The 14,656-nt window shown below is 39.8% G+C and overlaps 1 protein-coding gene across 1 annotated transcript; it reads right to left on the reverse strand.

Moving 5' to 3' along the window:
- Positions 1–12,375: 12,375 nt before the first annotated feature.
- On the reverse strand, positions 12,376–13,590 carry LOC147446424 (uncharacterized). Its single transcript, XM_086524705.1, has 2 exons — positions 13,549–13,590; positions 12,376–13,506 (listed from the first exon to the last, which is right to left on the reverse strand). The coding sequence occupies exons 1-2, from the start codon at positions 13,588–13,590 to the stop codon at positions 12,805–12,807; spliced, it is 744 nt and encodes a 247-aa protein (XP_086380831.1). The 3' UTR covers positions 12,376–12,804.
- Between the last annotated feature and the right edge of the window lie 1,066 nt (positions 13,591–14,656).

Raw genomic sequence — 14,656 nt, forward strand, 5'->3', positions numbered from 1 at the left:
GCCACAGTTTTGACATTGGTTTTTGAGTTTTCTTTTGTAATTTTTTGGCTTGATAAATTGCCCAACACACTCTCAAAATTTTCCTATGAGCTCCCATAGTATCATACTTGATCATGGAAGATTTTTTATCAAAAAAAGATCTTTATAATATTTGTGTTTGATGGTAGAAACTTCTCTTAACAAAGGAAAAAACTAAATATGTTCTTGTCCAAAAGAAGCATCTAAAGCCACTAAGTGGAGTTTAGTAAAAGCCTACTACCATGTTTGCTGAAGAATGTCTTGAGTTAGATGCATTGCCTAAGTCTACAATAAGACTTCACTTGGGAAATTCTATTTACTTTATTGTAATCAATGAGGAGACTAGTGCATCTTTATGGACAAACTTTTGCAACACTTATGAAAAGGAAACTGCAACAAGTAATGTCTATATTATGAAGAAACTCTTCGATTTGAAGCTGAAAGAGGGCACTTCTATTGTTCTCATTTGAATGAAAATCATGTCAATTCTATCAAATTATAGGCTCAAAGATTGAAGTTGGATGAGTAAGTAATCCATATTTCTTTTATTCTCCTTGGATTCATCATGGGACATATATGTAGCTATTATAGTAATTCTACTAGCTCCTAAAATTTGACAATGTAATCGATAAATTGCTTTTTGATGTGATAAGACAGAAATTTGTGGATCAAGGCAAGAAAAGTGCACTTCTAAAACAGTCTGTTCTAGATTGTAAAACACAAAATCTCTTGAGAAGTTAGATCAGTGCATTCGGATGTGTGTGTACTTATGTCTGCCAGATCATTATGTGGTGCTTCATATTTCATCACTTTCATAGATGATGCAACTCAAAAGTTTGTGGAGTATTTGTTAAAGCATAAAATTGAGCCTTTTGTATCATGTAGAGATGGATCTCATGTTTCAAAAATTAGTCAAACAAGAAGGTTAAGTGTGTAAGAATTGACAATGGTGGAGAGTTTGTTTCTAATGAGTTCCAAAGTGTCTATGATACATGTGAGATTATGAGAGACCTCACTGATCCTCATACACCTTCCCAAAATGGATTTGGTGAGAGAATGAATCACACAATTCAAGAGAGAATCTACAACATGTTATCTCATGCAAAGTTGTCATATGGTTTTTGGGTTGCACGCTTGAAGAATGTATTTTATTTGATGAATAGATCATCAAGTAGGACACTTGATGGCGGTATTCTAAAAGGATCTTGGAGTGGTCATAAGACATCTTATGCTCATTTGCAAGTCCTTTTTTATGAAGCATTTTTGCATGCACCCAAAAAGATTAGAAAGAAGATAGAACCAAGTACATTTCCATTGGCTATGGAGAAAGTGGTGAGATGGGGTTATTGTTTGTGGAATTTAATTTTTTGTAAAATTATCTACAACAATGATGTGATATTCAATGAGAAGAAAATTCATAAAACTCGTCCTAGAGAGGTTCAAGCGAAGAGATTTATGTTTTAATATTACACCACCTCTTCATGAACGAAGACAACATGCTTCCCATGTACCACAAGGTGATCAAAGTGTGCATAGTGATGCCCCTAGTAGCTCTAACCTTGTAGAGAGTAGTGGAAATACAATAGTGCAATGCTAGTGGGATAGCTTTTCCCTCATGAAAATTCTACTACAAAGAGAGGTTCAATAAGGGTTTCTAGTCGGCCTGAGAGGTTTGTGTGAAGCTTAGATTACATTATGTTGATAGATTGTGTGGAGGCCTCTAGCTAAGATGAAAATACGTTACGGGATGATAAGTTTAATTGAGAGAGTGCTATGAAATCAAAGATGGAATTTTTGAACAAGAATCAAAACTTGGAACTTCGTACATTTGCCATGTAAATGGGTCTACAAGTTGAAGTTCATACCCAATTATGCCAGTTTTCAAAATGACTACCTCACGAGTAGTATTTGGTTGCCAAAGAGGATATAGATTTTGTTGAAATGGATGTTAAGACAATGTTCCTACATGGTAATCTTCATGAAGACATTTAATGCAATAGCCATAGAGAAGTTGGTGTGTAAGCTTAAGAGAAGCCTTTATGGATTGAAGTATGCACCACATGAATGGTATCATAAGTTTTATGGTTTTATGAAGTATCAAGGGAATAGGGTTGGAGAAAAATTGATCATTGCCTCTACAGAAAGAAAGTTATAGATGGTGGTCTTTTGGTTTTGGTTCTCTATGTGAATGGTATATTCATTGTTGAGATTGAAGTCAAATGTGCATGAGAGCTTAGATATGAAGGATTTTTGTGACGTAAACCATATTCTTGGCTTGCATATTATGCGAGACACATCAACGAGTATTCTTTACTTATCACAAAACAAGTACATTTTTTGTGTACTAAAGCATTTCAATATGGAGGTGGAAAGCCATTATCTACTCGATTGTCCCCATATGTGAAACTTAGCCAAGAGGATTTCCCTAAATATGATGAGGAAAAGATTGAGATGTCCAAGATCCCTTTCTCATCTGCAGTTGGTTCTTTGATGTATGGGACTTGTCCAGACATTGCATTTGTAGTGGGAGTAGAGCAATTTTTTGGCAAGTATTGGCAAGATGCATTGGGAGGCAATGAAGGGTGTAATGAGATACTTGAAGTGTAAGAAGTATTTGTAAATAAACTTTGGAGTCAAAGACCCATGTGTAGTTGGGTACACAAATCTAGATTATGCAAGGAATGTGGACAACAAAAGGTCGACAACAAGTTATGTCTTACATTCATTCGTGATGCAATTTCATGGTGATCTTGAGTGCAACTTTGTACATCTTAGTCTACCATAGAACTAGAGTATGTTGTGGTGTCTAATGCCAACAAAGAAGTTGTATGGTTTACTCATCTAGCGGGAGATTTGGGCATCAATACAAAAGTTTCAAATTTGCATTGCAATTGTTAATGTGTTATGCAACTAGCACAAAAATCTAGTGATTCTTGCAAAGACAAAGCACATTGATGCGAGGGATCTCTTCATTCCTAAGGTTCATTTCACATAGCTGATAGCCCTCTTGATTGACTACCTGAATGTCTACCCTCCAAGAAGTTTTCACATTGCCAAGTGCTTATAGGCATTGGGTAGCTTGATATAGACTCTACATAGCTTGATACAGACTCTACATACCTTGCACATATGCCCATAACTTGCTTCAAAGTACATTGGCCTTTAAGTGGAAGATTCTTGGGGTTAAAGGGCTAGTGTGTTTGAGTAACTATTTTTGGTCACTCATTGACCCTTAATATACTAACCTTTTATTCTCTTATTAAATATATGAAAAACAACAAGGAGCTGCAAGATTTGTATTGTTGCATGAGCTCCACCTATAGACATCATATGTTCTCTCTCTCTCTCTCTCTCTCTCTCTCTCTCTCTCTCTCTCTCTCTCTCTCTCTCTCTCTCTCTCTCTCTCTGTGTGTGTGTGTGTGTGTGTGTGTGTGTGTGTGTGTGTGTGTGTTTGATGATCTATATGTTGTTGTTGCATGAGGGTAGCAAATTTCTAATTTCATTTTTCTATCATTTTTATTTGACATATCTCTATTTTCCGCACTGAGTTGGTTTTGCATCAAATTCACCAAAAAAATATGTTGTACACAAACTTGTTCGGGGAGAGGCCAAGAAGGCACCGAGCCTCTAGTTGTGAGATGGGTGAGCTAGACAATTTTCAACCCCATAGCTAAGATGGCTACTACCTATACCATTATTATAGTGGTTGCAACAAAAGGTTGTGATGCATCAAGTGAATATGAAAAATATATGCTTGTTGTAGTGACTCGCAAGAGAAGGTGTACATGGTGTAGCCACAAGGATATGACGGTGTGAAACATCTCTAGTATGTATGTAAACTGAGGAAAGCACTTTTTAGGCTAAAGCAAGAACGTAAAGCATGGCATGAGAGAATTACAACCTATTTGATAACTATTGGTTTATGTATGGCTCAGTGTGAATCACTTTTTATATGTGCGAGAGAATGAGGCAAGTCTTGTGATCATATACATCTATATGGATAAGTTGACTTTTGTGACAATCATGAGGTTGAAGTTGAGCATGTAAAGGGTTTCTCAAAGCAAGATTTTGACATGAAAGATTTGAAAGAGCTACTCTATTTCATGGGCATTGAAATTAGGCACACAAAAGAGGACATATTGCTATCACAAAAGAAATATACATTGGATATGTCGTCAAAGAATGGTATGGTTGGCCCTTGGATCAAAATTTGAAGGTGCGAGTTAATATGGATGATGTGCTTTAGAACGCCACTGCATATAGAAAAATTGTGGGTGGCATAATTTACTTGACAATCTCACTGCTAGATTTGAATTACTCAACTGGTCTTGAGAGTTAGTTTATGAAGCTTCCAAAAGGCTAATCTTGGATGGAATGAGGCGAACATTGCTCTATGTGAATTCTACCTTGTATATGAACTCTTTTATGAGGTTATCACGGAGATACAACTCTATGGTTACAATGATACATATTGGACTAGTAGTCTAGTAGTCTATACAATCAGTGATCTACCAGCAGGTTCATGCTTTTCACTTGAAAGTGTTGCTATCACATGAAGCATCAAAAATCAACCCACAATTGCTTTGTCGAGCACAGAGGCCAAGAGCGGTAGTAGGTGAGGTAGCATGGTTGAAGACGCTACTTGTTAAAGCGTACAAGCATAAAAGCTAGGTTTCAATTATTGTGACACCTTAGCAGCATACAATTGGCACAATGCCCAATGTTCCGCATGAAGATGAAGCACATTGAGGTGCACTACCACTTCACCAAAGACATGGTCCTAAGTAGAAACATCGACCTAAAATACATGAGGTTAGATGAGCAGGTTGCAACCATCTTCACAGAGGCCTTGAGAATAGAGAAGTTGGGGTGATTTTAAAGTATATTCAAAGTAGAAGAGATGGGTATTGAGCTATAAGAAGAAGATTCAGATATCAAGCTTCACCCATGGTATGCTTAGATGACTTTTCACCTATATTTCTCATTGCACTAGGTAGTAGGCATGAGGATCATCACCAATGGTATTACTACAACATGATCATGGTTACTTATCTTGCCAGCTCACTAATAGTTTCACATTGACCGCATTAGGTCTCCCCAATCTCAGAAAAATAAAAAACCTTTCAAAATGCTATGCACAAGTGAGTATGTGTTGGCTAGATTATCACTCAAGCGAATTAGGTTCCAAGATCAATTAACTTGGACTCATAAACATGATCTTGAGTATTTGCTAAGCCATCACAAGATCACCATAAACAAGGGAGATGTAATGCAAAATGGAATGGTTTTCTTATTCATGAAATGAGCTTTAAGTATCTCTACAGCCTTGCACCACTGCATGTGGGATAAATCACTCTTCTCTCCTTGACTCATATTCTAGGACAAAGCTCACACCTTACAACGAGTAAAGTACCTATGCAAAGAGATGAGATTCCTCTGCGTGATGGATCCGATGATACGTGCAAGAGAGGGAAGGAGAGAAGGGGAAGGGGATGGAGAGGTAGACACAGTATGTGGTGGAGCTATAAGAGGAAGAATCCCTCTCTCTTTATTCTTCATTATAACTAATGAATGAGTAAGTGGACATGCGCCTGCCGACCACAACCCGGCCACGGGGCTTGAAACCCAACAATATCCCACTTCAAGTCCAACGTGGCCCAAGTGGCTAAAGAGTGTAGGGGCTACTATGTACAAATGTACAAAATGTGAAGCGTGATTGTAGCTTCACCCTACACCCATCATCTATATGCAATGTGCAAACCGATCTGAGGCTAAGCACTTAGTGAGAGCATCCGTTGGTTTTTCATCCGTGTGAATTTTGACTAACTCAATGCGTTTGCTAGCCAAAATACCTCGTACCACATGATACCTGACCTCTATGTGTTTCGACTTGGAGTGAAACACGGGGTTCTTTGCTAACGCAATCGCACTATGACTGTCACAATGCAGCACAAGAGTTTGGTGTATACCAAAATCTCCCACTAGACGATATAACCACACAGCTTCCTACTGGAACTAGAAACTGCAACATAATCAGCCTCGGTGGTGGAAGACGAACTGCAATTCTGGATACATGATCTCCAAGAAACTTCCGCTCCAACAAACAAGAAAACATAACCAGATGTGGATCACCTAGTGTCCACACAACATGCATAATCCAAATCAATGTATCCAAATATGGATGCATCATTGTTCCCAAAGCGTAAGCACTTGCTAGTTGAGCCCTTAATGTGTCTCAAGATGTGCTTCACTACTTCCCAATGCTTTCTGTCTGGATTGCCATAAACCTGCCGACCACTCCCACTGCATATGCGATGTCTGGCCGTGTGAGACTGCCAACTGCCGAGGAATACGACACCTTTGTCATCTCTACCTTTTTAGCATCCAATTTTGGACAATCATGCTTGGGGTACATAATGCTTTCCCCCCTGCATATTAAAATGTTGCAAGACCTTGTGAATATACTCTTCCTGCGAAAGTTCAAGTATACCACGTTTGCGATCTCTCTTGATACGCATACCAAGAAAGTGATGTGCATCACCCAAATCTTTCGTAGCAAATTGCTTGCTTAAAGCATCCTTGAGCATCTTTTGACTTCCCAGCTATGAGCATGTCATCCACGTACAAAATCAAAATGATGAGGGAACCATAGTTCAACCTCTTTGTGTACAAGCAATGATCCTCTTGGCTTCGTACGTAACCCTGGGGATGAATGTACTTATCAAACTTGATGTACCATTGCCTTGAGCCTTGCTTTAATCCATACAAAGTTTTCTTTAGTCTACACACTAGTTTTTCCCTTGTTAGCTTCTCAGGCTTTATCGCAAAACCTTATGGTTGTTTTTTGTAAACATCCTCTTTTAGATCCCCATGAAGAAACGTTGTCTTCACATCCATTTGGACCAATTCCAAGTCCTCGATGGCTACTAGACCAAGCACAAGACGTAATGTAGTCATCTTGACCACTAGAGAAAAGATTTCATCGAAATCCACGCCTTTCATTTGCTTGAACCCTTTAGAAACCAATCTCGGGGACTCCACTAGGAAATATGTAAGATAGCACGTGCGAACAAAATAAAGCAATAATTACTAGGTACATTTACATAAAAATGTACTTACATAAAGGGTTTTTCAATTGAAAAAGTGAAAATTTTCATACATAAGGGTTAGTTTTTTACAAAAATGCATACATAAGGAGTACATATAATACTTAAAAATATATAGGTAAGGGATTATTTAAATACCTTACTTAGGCTCAAGATCATTTGTGATATACTTCTTCTTGTACATCCATTTGCATGGCAATGACTGTTTACCCGCAGGTAACTCTATCAAGTCCCAAGTTTCATTGGCTAAAATTGAGTTATACTCAGATTGCATAGTAGCCTCCTACTTCACACTATCATCCATTTGAATGGCCTCCATGTAGCAAGTGGGTTCATGGCAATCAGCAAGTAGCAAGTAGTCTAATTCTGGCTTAAAACGCTCAAGTGCACGAGATGTATGAGTAGATCTTCAAAGTGCCTGACAACTGGATTCCTCTCTCTCTGGAGCAACATGTGTGTCTGTACTAGTGCAAGGTGCATCACTAGCACGCCCAACATTCTGTGTAACTGGCAGTGAGGAAACATCCTCAAACCGTACTCTGTGATACTCAATGTTTTTTCACTGGATTTTTATGAATCTTAGAGTCGTTGAATATCACCTCTGAGCTGCGTATGACCTTCTTAGATTTCGGGTGCCAGAGACAATATCCCATCTCTCCATCTACACGATATCCAATGAAAATGCACTTGTGTGATTTGGGATCCAGCTTTTGTCTAGGGAATTTTGGCACATGTGAGAATTCCTCACACCCTAATACACGTAAGTTGTCATAATTGGGGTCTTTGCTCATCCCACATCTCCTGCGAAACCTTGTGCTTTAGTGGTGTACTAGGTGACCAATTGATCAAATAAGCAATCGTCATAACAGCTTCTCCCCAAAATTCTTGAGGTAAGTTGGCCATAGACAACATAAAAGTGACCCATCGTGAATGGTTCTATTCATTCTCTTAGCCACACCGTTTTGAGCGGGTGTGTAAGGCGTGGTAAACTGTCTTCTAATGCCTCTTTTACTACAAAAGTCATTGAACTCAGAAGAGATGTACTCACCTCCATTGTCACTGCACAAAGCTTTAGGCTTTCTACCCAATTGGTTCTTGACCAATGCTAAGAACTTCTGAAAGATGCTAAAGACGTCACCCTTTTTCCCCAATAGATAAACCCACACCTTTCTAGTAGAGTCATCTATGTATGTTAGGAAGTATAATGCTCCCTCTAGAGACTTGATTGACATAGGTCCGCACGTGAGTCGCTAACAAGATCTAGAGGACTTCCTAACTCCTTGTCCAAAGGTGTTGATGTCAACCTAGTCTATTTTCCATAGATACAATGCTCACGTTAGCGTAATCTAACACAAGGATATAACTTGAACACTACAATACTGTCACCATGTCCACTATCATCAAGAGATTGACGTCGAATCTCCTCAGTGAGCAAAGCACTAGCAACATCACTGAAAACTAGCTTGCCATTAGGTGCATAATTGCTTATGTTTGTGTTGAGGGTACCCCATGACGATGGTTGCGAACATAGCAAGAAAATGGCCTTCATTTCATCATCGAAATTGAGACCTTTTGAAGTAAGCTGTGAATACACATTGTTGAACCGCTCAAGTGAGAACTAACATTACTTCCTTGTTTCATATTCATGCGCATCAATTTCTTCATCAAGAAAACCTTGTTCGAGGCGTTGTTGCCATCCCATGCCTGACATAGAGCATCCCACAGATATTTGGCATTGGTCTTATCCATTATGGTAAAGTAAATGGATTTACCAAGGTGTAGACAAATGGTCTTTATAACACGCTCATTCAAGTCATCCCACTCATCATTAGTGTATGCATTCTCTTTTCTTGCACGCAAGGGTGCTATCAAGCCTTTGTTGATCAAAACATCTTGTATACACTGTTGCCAATTGACAAAGTTTGAACCATCAAACTTTTTGATGTAGTACTCTTCTTTTTTGGGAGCACTACCCGTAACCATGATTAAGGGAATGTAGCCAAAAACTTTATGGCAAATTGCATGGGATAAGTTCGGCAAAGTTTTCCCTAGAATAGGAACGAAAACTCAACCAAAAGTAGTAAAATCACTGTGTAAAAACAACTAGAAGTGCCAAGAACATATAAAACAGACTCGTAGGAAAAATCCGGCATAATCTTCTTTGTATGAGGAGTCAAAACTCAACTCAAAAATGCACAAACTTCTCAAAAGAACCATTGGGCATCAATTGCACAAAACCAATGTTGTGTGACCGTCCACTCGGCGTCAAAAGCACAAAAAACCACCTGGATTTATATTCTATGGCGAGGGTATCGTAAAGGGGAACTCCAGTTACCTGTATCACCAAAGGTATCTCAACATTCGAGAATACCCCAACTCAAAGAAAACCTCAGGCTATTAAACCTCCAAAGGCTAATGCAGACACAAAAGGACTAATCACAGTTTCAAAAAGGGCTCTTCCGGTCCGAGTCTCAAAAACGGTCAAGAAAACTGCCAACATAGTCAAAAAATCTCTCCACACATAGTACAATGGACAGTGTCCGCAACTCAATATACATGAGTGATCACGCTCAAATAGACACCAAGAACTGCTGCATGCAATAGAAGTGATCCCTGCGGGGATATCTGCTCTCAAAAGAGCTTAATAGCACTATGGTGTGTTAAAGCAAACATACATATGTCAATGCATCTGTCCGCAGAGAAACCACTGTCCAAATTGTTGGAATTAGGGTTGCAAAGAAACACACACAGCTTGGAGAAGACTTAGAAAGCTCAAGGCACACAATAGAGATTTTATTACTTAGGAAAGATAGATAGCCCTAGAGTGATGGGCGTATATACAATGCACGGGGAAAAAAACCTCCTAAAGAGGGGAAAAATGCCCCGACGGTTCTAGTGTGTTCACACACATCACTACCACATGTGTATGGTAACAAATCCCCCTTGGAGTGATGCGGTGAATGAGAGCTAGCACATGAGTAAAGGGAAGTGCCATGCCCTAAGGACATGATCAATCCACAAAGGGGAGTAAGCCCAAAGCTTTGCGGAAAGCTTCAAGCTTCTCACGAGACAATACCTTTGTGAAAAGATCTGCAAGGTTGTCCTGTGTTGGCACATAAGCCAAGCTGATCTCTCCTGCTGAGAGCCTCTCCCTGACATAGTGGTAATGCACCTCAGTGTGCGTTGTGCGAGCATGAAAAACTAGGTTTCTCGCGCAACTGCCAATGCGCTCTGACTGTCAGTGTAGATAGTGTTGGCAGTGTCCTGTCCAACACCCAAATCAGCCATAAGGCGTCTGAGCCATACACACTCAACCGTAGCTGTGAAGACTGCTCTGTACTCAGCCTCACAACTCGAAGTGGCCACAGTAGGTTGCTTCTTGCTCAACCATGATATATATGAACTGCCAAGCATGAAACAAAAACAACTTGTGGACACTCTCGTGTCAAAACAACCAGCCCAATCTGAGTCCCAAAAATCATGTAAGTCTGGCAACAATGATCCCCCCTTGGGATAAAACAAGCCAAGATGTAAAGTGCCACTAAGGTAGCGGAAAATCCTCTTGACAGCCTGCCAATGCTTAGACCTTGGGCTATGCATAAATTTGCTGACTTGTGAGATTGCAAAGTGAATATCCAGCTTCGTGTTGCATACATAAATGAGGCAGACAACAGCAGTTTGGTAAAGAGTGACATCAGCAGGATTGCCAGCATCATGTAGACTCAACTTCAAACTTGTTTCCATGGGAGTGGCAATAGGTTTGCAATCCTCAAGTCCAAACTTACATAGCAATGTCTCTATGTAACTTTTCTGACACAAAGCAATACCACCATCACACTGCTTAAACTGTATACCCAAGTAATGATGCAACAGCCCCAAATCTTTCATCTTGAAAGTAGCATTCAAATCAGCCTTAAATTCAGCAATATATCTCTCATTTGGTCCAGTGAAAGATCAGCAAATCATCAACATAAAGAACCACAATGAGAATTACATCACCCTCACGCTTTACATACAATGTGCTTTCTATTTGACTATTACGAAAGCCTCGTTTAACCAAATGAGTGTGAGCTTTCTCATATCATGCACGAGAAGATTGCTTCAACCCATACAAAGCCTTCTTACATCTGCACACTTTGTCCTCCTTGTCCTTTTATGACAAAACCGCGAAGCTGCGTTACATAAACTTCCTCAAATATATCACCATTCAAGAAAGCAGTAACAATGTCTGATTGATGTACATCCCAACCAAAATGAGCTGGCAATGCACATAGAAAACGTACAGTAGTCATACGACAAGTGGGAGAAAAAGTCTCTTCATAATCAATGCCTTTCTAATGTGCATAACCCTTTGCAACAAGTCGAGCCTTATGGCGATCAATCTCACCATCCGACTTGCGTTTCAACTTGTAAACCCACTTCGTACCAATGGCCTTTTTGCCAGGAGGCAAATCACATAAAGTCCATGTGTCATTTTCTATAAGTGCATCATATTCTGATTGCATGGCAGCCATCCAATTTTCTGAATTATGTGCTTCATCAAAAGACAGAGGCTCCTCGACATCATGTAAGCTAGACACAGCCAAAGCATAACAATCTGATGCATAAGATGCATGCAAGAGCAAATTATTTACTATAAATAGAAAATACAAGCGGTTTCACAACAAGAATGGCCTGTGCCAACTTTTCTCACTACAAAGTTCAAACGCTCCAACAAACACAACTACACAGACAAGTACATCTGTCTACAATGCAGGTTATACCTACCACTCCACGTCAGCACAACCTGTGACTGCTTTTGGAAGTGCTCCATGCGCGCACACCCAGCGGCAGAGACATCTCTGTGGCGAAGAAAGCAGCAAGAACGCAACACAAAACAGGGAGTGAAGATCCACGAACAGGGCAAAGAAGATATAAAGAACACAACTCAATACGCCATTTTGAAAGAAAGTGTTAGCCCTTTTCTGCGCACCAGAGAATTCGATATTGAATGCATCTATGATGCAAAAACAGACATTTCAAAAGCTATGATGCAAGACTGCCAGTAACAATCGGAAGGTGGGGATGATGTCAAGTCAGCATGCCCCTGTAGCCATAGGCAACAAGAGCTATAATGGCCAAAACAGAGATCCGCGACCCCACAAAAGCAAGCTAACCTCATAAACTTGGTCTTAGTTTCATCAATCTCTTTATCTTAGAAAGTATACACTCTGCCCAGACACAGCTAATTAACACTTTACCAGACAGAAAATTGGCACCTCAAAGCACATGATAAATTAAGTTAAGAGCCCACATTGTCAGAGTGCAACAAAGATAGGACATACGCTGCAATCAGCGTTTAACAACATATAGAACTACTATTTAGCAAGAAATGTACACCAACTGTCAGCTGAATACCAAGTACCTTCAAAGCTTCCCAAGGTTCCCTTAAAACCATTCACAGAAGCTGCCTCTCTAAAACAAGCAAAAAGCGAAGAGCCTTAACAGGTTACCGCTGTAGAACCCAAAGTGAAGAGCCCACTCAAGTGTACGCATACTTATCAACTATCAACACAAAACCATACCAGTATCATCTCAGCTGACATGGAGGATGGCATATTGAGTGGTAGTCTGAGGACACACGCCACCAAATAGAGAGCTTCAAGGATTCGATTTGAGCACTATCGAACGCTTGAGCCTACTAGCTGTTGGTACCACTATGTGGAGGTTGCATATGCCCACCCTGCGGTGGTGAAGTAGTGTTAGCTCCTTGCGGCGGTGGCATTCCACCAGTCTGGGTTGAGGCATGGGGTGGCACTCCACCAGGCTGAGGAGCAGGAGCAGCCGGCTGTGACGGTATTCCCCCCAGCCCGTGCTGAGAAGGGACCCACTGTGATGATGGTGATGATGATGATGACGACGTTGATGACGAGGACGTCGCTCCCTGTGAGAAGGACCCACCACCGGCATTTGGAGTAGGTCCCTGCTGCTGTGGTGCTGTCCAAGGTCTGTCCACACTAGCTCCCTGCTGTGATGCATTCCATGCCCTGTTCCGCGCCCGATTCATCATCCTACTCCTGGGCGGCCTGCTTGGTGGGGGTGGATTGTTTGCATTCTCTTCATTCTTCTTAAACACAAACAAAGGCTTGCAGGGTCCAAAGTACTTGTCAATCGCTGCACAAGCTGCATTTTCAGGGAGCGAATCCAAATACTCGTCGATTTTTGGGTATCGGGGAGGGAAACCAGGCCATGGGCCCAAGTACTTTTCAATCTCTGGCCATGTAGAAGGTGTTCCATGTAGAAGGTGTTCTTGCTTATTCACTCTAACCTCCTCTTCAGATTTGATAGTGTGATCATAACCTCGGAACAAAAAATATTCATTGGGTTCTAGATAAATTTGAGCCTATGGTTGTTGGTCTTGTAGAAGGTCAAAATGTGTTTGAACCTGAGAGGTTCCAGTCCCCAAGTGAGTTGTAAAGGAAGACATCTTTGAACTTGAGTCAAGATATGTGTCAGGTACTTTTTTCACTATGGTTTCTAACGGTCCTTCTTGGTTTATGCTCTCCTCAGTAGATACTCTACTCTCAATTTCTTGATTATAATCCTAATTTTCGATGATATGGCTTGATCTAAGGTACATAAAGACCCAAAATATTCAATGAAATAGAATACCTAGCCTTTACAACCAATACCAATTGTTTCCATTGCTGTAATTCCAAAATGGCTGCGACTCAAGCTTGAGCTCGATCACTCCTATACAAACAAAGGGATATCAATCATTCTATCAATTTGCAAGTATATACAAGGACTTTTGGTCAACATTTTCAGCTTCAATGCTGCCAAAGTAGCCAATGGACCAATCTACAACCTTGAATTCCAAAAAACTCAATTTCAAGTAGCAAACAATGTCCAAATGGCTTCAAATTTTTCAAGCTATCTGTATGATAGGTCTACTAACCTATGAACTAAAAAACTGTCAAAAATGAGCTCTTTGAATGTCAAGAAATAATAAGTGCGCTTATTATCTGCTGTGGCTGAAAATATACTTTTTACACTATTGATCATGCACACTGATTAAGCATATGATTAAAGAGCTCTAAATCTATTTTTGACAAATTTGGACAAGTATAATTTCACCAATTTTACTAATTTACACACTTTGATATAAAACAACTGTCAATCTCAATCAAAACTATTCCAAATCACTTGAAATTTTGTACATGCACTCTATTACTATCATAGATCTTCTGTTTTGGAGCAAAAGATAATAAGCCCACTTATTATCTCTCGACCTAAAATAAATATTTTTTTCAAATTTCTTATCATACACTAGTTATACACACTATGAATAGGTGACTGGGCAAGTTTCATGAGGTTTAATACATTTTTCAACTGTTTAACTCTCTTTTTGTAACTGTTGTTGGATTTAAAAAAAAATTGGTACCAATACTCAATAGCTCCAAATGACACTACATTTGAAACATAAGCTCAATACACAATGGTCTAACATGTGGTATGCTCAATTGATGAAAATTTTTCTATTGTGAAGACGA

The sequence above is a fragment of the Adiantum capillus-veneris genome, chromosome 12 (assembly GCF_014529385.1).
Source record: "Adiantum capillus-veneris isolate H3 chromosome 12, ASM1452938v2, whole genome shotgun sequence".
Taxonomy (NCBI): domain Eukaryota; kingdom Viridiplantae; phylum Streptophyta; class Polypodiopsida; order Polypodiales; family Pteridaceae; genus Adiantum; species Adiantum capillus-veneris.